The sequence below is a fragment of the Geosmithia morbida genome, assembly GCF_012550715.1.
Source record: "Geosmithia morbida isolate 1262 chromosome Unknown scaffold_8, whole genome shotgun sequence".
In the NCBI taxonomy this organism is placed as follows: Eukaryota; Fungi; Ascomycota; class Sordariomycetes; order Hypocreales; family Bionectriaceae; genus Geosmithia; species Geosmithia morbida.
In genome coordinates, this window is record NW_023336195.1 from 193255 (window position 1) to 200682 (window position 7428).

General features: G+C 53.9%; 4 protein-coding genes across 4 annotated transcripts; 1 reads left to right on the forward strand and 3 right to left on the reverse strand.

The window, feature by feature from the left end:
• Positions 1–1037: 1037 nt before the first annotated feature.
• GMORB2_7292 (acetylxylan esterase) lies at positions 1038–2048 on the reverse strand (the record flags this gene model as incomplete). Its single annotated transcript, XM_035469257.1, has 2 exons — positions 1038–1501; positions 1628–2048. 2 exons carry the CDS (start codon positions 2046–2048, stop codon positions 1038–1040), a joined length of 885 nt encoding a protein of 294 aa, XP_035320952.1.
• Positions 2049–3107: 1059 nt separating this feature from the next.
• GMORB2_7293 (uncharacterized protein) lies at positions 3108–4409 on the forward strand (the record flags this gene model as incomplete). The annotated part of the gene is made up of 1 exon (XM_035469258.1): positions 3108–4409. The coding sequence occupies one exon, from the start codon at positions 3108–3110 to the stop codon at positions 4407–4409; it is 1302 nt and encodes a 433-aa protein (XP_035320953.1).
• A 399-nt stretch (positions 4410–4808) lies between these two features.
• On the reverse strand, positions 4809–5536 carry GMORB2_7294 (PUA domain protein; the record flags this gene model as incomplete). Its single annotated transcript, XM_035469259.1, has 2 exons — positions 4809–5409; positions 5523–5536. The coding sequence occupies 2 exons, from the start codon at positions 5534–5536 to the stop codon at positions 4809–4811; spliced, it is 615 nt and encodes a 204-aa protein (XP_035320954.1).
• A 666-nt stretch (positions 5537–6202) lies between these two features.
• GMORB2_7295 (Peptidase inhibitor I78 family) lies at positions 6203–6505 on the reverse strand (the record flags this gene model as incomplete). The annotated part of the gene is made up of 1 exon (XM_035469260.1): positions 6203–6505. One exon carries the CDS (start codon positions 6503–6505, stop codon positions 6203–6205), a length of 303 nt encoding a protein of 100 aa, XP_035320955.1.
• Between the last annotated feature and the right edge of the window lie 923 nt (positions 6506–7428).

A 7428-nucleotide genomic window follows, 5' to 3' on the forward strand; every position in this document is an offset into this window, starting at 1 on the left:
CCCCCCCACCTTGTCGCCCTCGGATCGCATGGACCCCGCGAAAACGGGGCCGGATCCATCAGGAGATTGGAGCGTTGTGCGGTTTTCCTCCCCACTGGGAAAACTGGCACGGGGCGAAAGCTGGGACTCTCCTTCATAGGATGGGGAAATGTCAATGGCACCCTACAACTGCACGGTTACTACAGTAAGTGGTTATGACCACTACGAGAGTAGAGATGTCGGGCCGGGCTAAACTGTGCGTCTGGGACCTGATTGCTAGGTACTAACAATGTGTTCATAGACTGATGTTGGCCGGCAGCACCAGCACCAGCACTCGCATGCTTTCGATGAGTCTTGGCTTCTCTTGTGGGAATAGTGTCTACATGCAGCCTTCCTTCGGAAACTCTCCCGTCAGAGCTATCTTGCTACGTGGGAGTGTACAGGTAGTGTTGATTCCGTACATGGGAAAGAACCTCGAGCTGTACATCCTGGGCTTACCAGTCCTACTACCTGTACATGTAGGATACTTGTACCTGTATCTGTAGAAGCTTCCCGGTGAGTACGGGAAGAGTCGTGGTTGGGTTGGATGGGGCTCGTACCGTAGGAGTAGTTGTCGTCTAGTATTACGCGATTCGGAAGGACGACTGCTCATCAAGGTAAACGCGACATGTGTTTGGTTGTTCCGCGGATAGTTCCACTCGTGCGACAATCGCTCAGGTCGGTGTACTGGCAGTGTGTACTGACAAGTGTGTAATGCTGGCAAACATCCTGTGGCACACTCATACTCAATACTCAATATCGCAGATGCTATAGAGTCTAGCGTCTAGCATTAATGCACTATATGTAGAAACCAGGAGATCCGCCCCCGTGAAGAACCGAGACTTGGGGCGATAGGGGCGATGTCAAGCGGCGCAATGTCAAAATCTCCACTCAAGTGAAACGCAGTCAGTGTTTTGCCCAAAGAAAGACAATGAAACAGAACAGACATCGTTACAGATCGATCAGGACAGAGGCAGAACAATATACGACCAGATAATAACAAAACATGTACCATTCGTCTACAAGAGCCCAATGGCTGCCACCAGGGATGCCAACCCGATGACTCCGAGCGTGGGTGCCATGCCGGACGCGGCACCGCTTCCTCCGTCGTCCGAGTTGTTGCTGTCACCATCGCTGTTGCCGGCGTTGCCGCTGTCGGTGCTGTTGCCATCACCATCACCGTCTCCGGCGCTGCTGCTGTCGGTGCTGTTGCTGCTGTCTCCCGTGGCCTTCTCGTAGCGGTCGATGATGTAATCGGCCGCCTCGTCTCCGTAGACCTGGATATAGGAGCCGTGGGTCGTACGGTTGTTGCCGGCGTCGCAGTATACGTCACCCGTGTCGCAGAACGAGATGAGCCGATCCGACAGCCCCTCGCAGGTGGTGGTGTTGTCGCGGGGAAAGATGCCGTCCCGGATGGCCGTGCCGGCGTCGTAGGTCGTATTGGCTACAAAGGATGGATCGCCAAAGAGTACAATGGCAACGACTGCAAGACCAGATTGATTAGATCAGCCGGGAGGAACGGAAGCTCCGGATGACATCGACAAGTACAAGAAAAAGAAGATGGGGGAAAAATGGCAGATCAAGGAGAGAGAGAGAGAGAGAGACGCACTAGACTCGTCAATGATATCGCTGGATATAGCAGTCTCGTTGCCAAAGCCAACGCTGCTGGAACCGCAGATGGTATCCATGATGACCTGGGCACCCTGCGAGTAGCCCAACAGGGCCATCTTGGTGTCCGGGCATGCCGTGCGGTAGTCAAGAATGTCCTCCTTCAGCCGGGTCGTCCCCTCCAACACCGACCTGGCGTAGGCCGGATCGATAAAGGTGGCCGGGTAATCGAGGCCGACGCTGTCGGTTCCATTGAGACGGTCAATCACCTTGGTAGCCACCTGACCGGATTGTCCCTCACCGGGGTCCTCGTTTGTCGCGCGCGCCACGAGCAAGTGGAGATTATCGGCACAATCTTCGGCAGCAACGGCGCCGATGATGGCGGTACTGAGCGCCAATACTTTGGAGGACGGAGGACGCATCTTGTGCATGCAGCTTGCCCGACTTGCTTTGTGACGATTGTTAGCTTTGCGAGATTGAAGCCAAGGATGATCGGGATAACTGCGCGTGGGAAGGGGGGAGCACAATGTACCTGTACACTGGTACATGGATGTACTCGTCGGACTCGTATCCGTGGCCGCCGAGACTGCGCAATAGTGACGCCAGCCAAACCTGGCTCTTGTTTTCATACAATATTACCGCGGCGGAACATAGGCATGCGCGCACAATGTGTCCATGTATGTAGTCATGCTAGGTTGTCGTGCTCAACATCAAAGAGGATAGGTCTCGCATCGACCTATATCGACCAATATCGACATGTTCGATGCGCTCCGGACGGACTGGCATGGGATGAGCTAGCATACAGAACAGAAGCGGGAAGCAGCTGTACACGAGCCAAGCAAGCAAGTAGAAGCCAACGAAGTGAATCGGAGCATGGGAGGGGAGCATGGGGGGGGGGAGGACTCTGCAGGGCGGGCAATCATTCACGGCAGCAAACGCCCTCTTCCTTATATTCGCTGCATGAGCAAAGCATCGCTTGCCTAGGAATCGTGTCATAATAATATTTGCCCAAAGAGAAGGGGGGGGACACCCTATACGCTCCATCCTTGGGGGTGGCTCGATTGTATTGGACCATCCCATCCTGCCTCTCTCCCCCGCGAATGACGAACACGTTGTATCCTCCATCATTTCTCATCCCTCGTTCGTGATGCACTTTGATTCGCTCATCGCGCGATTCCTATCCGAGAGGCTATCCGTCCATCAATGACGGGGTCTTCCTTGTGATACTTCGTGATCCAGCACCGTCGCTGCCATCGTCACCAAGAAGCTTCTTCGGTCGCTGCTGACTCACGGCCGTCGGTTGTCGAGAAGAATCCTCGCCCATTCTCCGAGGTCTCCAGTATTAAAGCTCGCTCTCCCTCCCCTCTTGGATGGTGAGTGCATCTACATGCTCATATGTATTCGTCCGTCGTTGGCCTGTCATTCTCACAAGATCCCTAAACTTCCATCCCGAGGGAGCAGGACCGGAAGAGACCGGAAACATGGGAGGCAAGGCCTTCACGGCTGGTCCAGACCCCCTCTACACACCCCGGATGCCGGAGCCTGTCTATGCCGAGCAAAAGTCCCGGTGCCATGATATCCTACGAGGATATTTTGATGTCGTCGACTCGCCCATCGATGGACCCGACAAGGAGGATTTCGGCGATATCGACGTCCTCGTGTGCGGGCCGAAGAACACCAAAGAATCTAGACAAGAGCTTTTCGAAGCCGTCAGCAAGTCTCTCGGAGCCGTCAAGGTAATCATTGTTGCTGGTCAAATCCAACTGGCCGTCCCCTGGCCGTCCCACCGCAAGGATGAGGACAGCGCCTGGTTCATTCAGATCGACGTACAGGTCTGTGCCGACCGAGAGTCCATGAAGTGGATGCTCTTCAAGCATTCTCATGGGGATATCTGGAGTATGATCGGATCCATGATCAGACCGTACGGACTTACCGTCGACGACCACACCTTGTCGGTACGTATTCCGGAAATCGAGGAGGGGAGCCGGAAGCTCTCCAAGGTGCCTCTGACCTCTGAACCCGACGAGGTCCTCGAATTCCTGAACCTTTCTCCTCTCGAATACTGGAAAGGCCCATTCAAGAGCTTTGACGCCATGGCCGAGTACGTTACTAGCTGCCCCATGTTCTGGGTCTCTCCGGACAGTGAGAGCGGCTCAACCCTCGATGTCGGTACTGATGGGATCGAGAGCACGGGAGGGGGCACTGGAGAGATCGAAAAGGCCGGGGGGGCCGGGGAGGCAGTCGCGGGCCCCTGGAGCCCCGGAAACGCACACCTCAAGTCCAACGAACACCGCCGCATGAATCAGCGACCCTCGTTCCGCCGATGGGTCGACGAGTTCCGGCCACAGTGCCGTCGTTCAGGGCGTTTCATTCAGGAGAGGACGACTCGGGAAAAGGTCACAGACGAAGCCCTGGCTACGTTTGGGGCGGCGGACCGGTACTACGACAAGCTCCACAGCTTTCGCCTACAGGAACAGAAGGACTTGATATGGAACGGCATCATCAAGAAGGCCATTCCTGCGCCCGAGGACAAGTCGGATCACTACGCCCTGCAACGTCGTGGAATCGCCATCAAGGCCCTCCGTCGCATTATTGCTGATGACAGCCTAGACTACGGGATCTCCCGGCCGGCTGACGTGGTCGATGAGAATGGGCTCTTTGTCATCTACAAGGTCAAGGAGTTCATCGAGAAGATCAAGGAAGATGTTCTCGAGGCTGCCGAGGAGAGGCATCGGAAGTCGTACATGGAGAAGGCCAAGAAGGAGGCCCCGCAGGAGGAATGATTTATGATCTCGAGTATTCCAATAGAAGACACTGCTACAAGCTCATCTCCTCTTTCCCCTTCCCGAGCGGCCCCGTGCCGCTATGCTATGGAAAAGAAAGGGGTCCTCTTCTCGCTTGGTATTTACTAGGTGAATCTGTCACAGGTCTGTTCGACAATACGAACGGCGTTTCTAGTGTGGTGTGTTTGGATGGATTGATCTTGACCATCAAGAGCTCGCAAGAGCATCGTAACCATGATTCATTCCTTTTCTCTTCTCGTCTCCCCAACTCCACTCATGACGTTGCATATACAAGAAAAAAATTTGACAGAGAAATTGAGGAGGTTGTCCTAGACTTGGACAGCCAAAAGAGGGTAAAGCCAGCTCCTCTTGCAGAATATGCGTATACACACGACCAATCTAATCGGTATTGATGTTCCACAGGCCATCACCGAGGAAATGAGCGTCCTCGACCACGGGTCCCTTCCCTTTGGCCTTGACCTCGTCGGTGCCGACGACGAGGGTGCCGACGGCGCAAGCCTCGGTCTTTCCCTCTGCCATGATGACGACGGGCTCTCCCTTGAGCAGCTCCCTGGACCACCTCCCGTCGTCGTCGCAGCTCTGGTCCATCTCCTTGCCCTCCTGGAGGCCCTTGGGGGCGCCCTGGACGGGCAGCCTGCCGCCCTTGCTGGTCAGGCCGGGAGCCATGAGGGTGGCGCCCGAGAGGACGAAGCGGATGGCGCCCCTGTCTATGCGTATGGTCGGGAAGGCCTGGGGGTACCGGTGGACGAGACGGAGGTGGGGGATGACGGCGCCGTTTCCGTCCTGCTGGTAGAAGAGGGGCACCGAGTCCAGTACATAGAGGGTGTTGCGGTCGGGGAGCTTCATGCTCTCGAGGGAGGCCTTCTTCGGCATCACGCCGTCTATGTACGGCTCCAGGAGGGGGTATGTCGACAGTAGGGCCGAGCGGAGTGATCGCTGGACGGAAGACTTGAGCTTTTGCTTGGGGGAGGGCTGGAGTCTTGATTGTTGGGTATCAGTGGTCTTTTTTTTTGGTGTTCAAGGTAGTAGTAGTAGTAGTAGTACATTGCTTCTCTCTTAGGACGATGGATTGGGAGAATGAGATAGACTTACTCCTTCTTAAACATCTTGACGGCTTTTTGTTTTTTTCTTTCTTCCTTCTCCTTTTTTTTGGAGACAGCGACAGGGAGAGAAGGGGGGGGGGGGGGGGGGTTTAACGGGTTGTGTTGGTATCTTGATATTAACGTGTTGAGTAAAAAAAAAAGGTAGAAGGAGGGGCAGATGGACGAGAGCAAAAGTGTTGCCCCGCGATTTTGGCGGGGCTCTCTGGCTTAGCTACTACAGAGTGTGTGACGTGACGTACAGCTCTAGAGAGCTATGCATGACTACGGATTACCAAGGGCTCAAAACCGAGGGAATTAAGGGGAATAATGATTCTATTATTATCTGGTCTGTCTGATGAGAATGGGTCATGGTGTTCGATTAGGCTCGTATTGTCGCCGTAATGAGTTGTCTTGGCCTCAACTTCGGTTGATCACGTGCACGATCTGTGACGACGGGAGTCCCATGGTCTTCTCTTCAGCCCTGCGAAGGCTATGCAATGCATATTATATATTGCGATGTAGTGTGTACATCCAACCTGATCGAGGTAAATCTACATCTTCCCGTAGTAATCTGCGCTCGACAGTTGGCAAGGCCTCGATCACGAGATCACATGGGACCCCACGCTCGTACGGATGCCTGTATCTCGAACGACCAAGGACGTTGTATTTGACCCGATCTCATCCCAGCATCTACCCGTAGGTAACGTGAGAGACGATACCGTCATCGTTGACGTGGACATTCAGCCTATCCTCCTTGAAATCCCTGGTGACCATCATACCAGGCTTGACGATGCGTGAAGGCTGAGGAAGGTTCCGTTTGCAGAAGGCCTGACCGCTCCAGGTCAGCTCGGTAAGGGTAAGTGCTGTGATGGGATGGGACAGACGTACAGTTTCATTGGATTCCTCATCGTGGATCGTCTTTCCGACAAGTTTGTTTGTCCAGTCGTCTAGCTGCGACGTTCCGGCAGTAGAGGTTGGTGTGACGAGAGGCATGACGTTGGTGGATGATTGTTGTTGTTGTTGTTGATTCACAGGGCAGGTTTCAGTGTTTGACGGTGGAAAGAGGTTTGGGATCAAAGTAGCGACGGGGGCAGAGGAGGAGTAGAATGATGGTGAGAGACTCATTGGCTCCTCTTTATGGCTTAGGGAGTCGATGATGATGCAAAGATAAAATAGGTATTGAGAGGGGGGGGGGATACGTCATTGGCTTTTCGTTTTTACTTTCACGTGAAACCTCTTGTCCCGCCACCAAGGAAGACAGGAGGATATGGACAGGTAATGTGTATCTAGAGAGATATAGATAGATTTCCTTCCTTTTAAGTTTAATCAAGCCATCTAGACACACACATATCGACCTAAGACGTATAGAGACTACTGTATTAACGTCTACGGGTCATCGTGTGTTGTCGCCCACTGGAAGCATACAGGGTGGCCTATAGGGTAAGCCGTCTGATTTGGGGGGGGGCCATTCCAAAACGTGATCGCGTGGCTCAACGTGGCCCATCGCACCCGACCGCTCTGATCTTAGCACTCGGAGACCGATCCTAACCGGCACTCACTCAGGGGCCGCTGAGTATTCCCGTGTTAGCTGTCGGGCCATTCATGCTGTCGGGTAGGGTTGGGTTGAAGTATTGACGTTGACGTTGACTTAGGGGTTCTTGTCACATCATTGCTCTCGATATTGTAGATGATGACTAGGATGATGATACTACAACAAATCCCAGATGTGTATCTCGGATGAGTATCCCATATGAGAATCCCAGATGATGAACCGTCCTGATCAGCACTGAACAGAGACACTACCCTCCTTACCATTCCAACATACCAACTGGCAACATCCGATCGACAACCAGCCCAATCTAAAAACAGCACACAGGAAAAGCGGAGACACAAAACACGGGGGGGGGGGGGGGGGG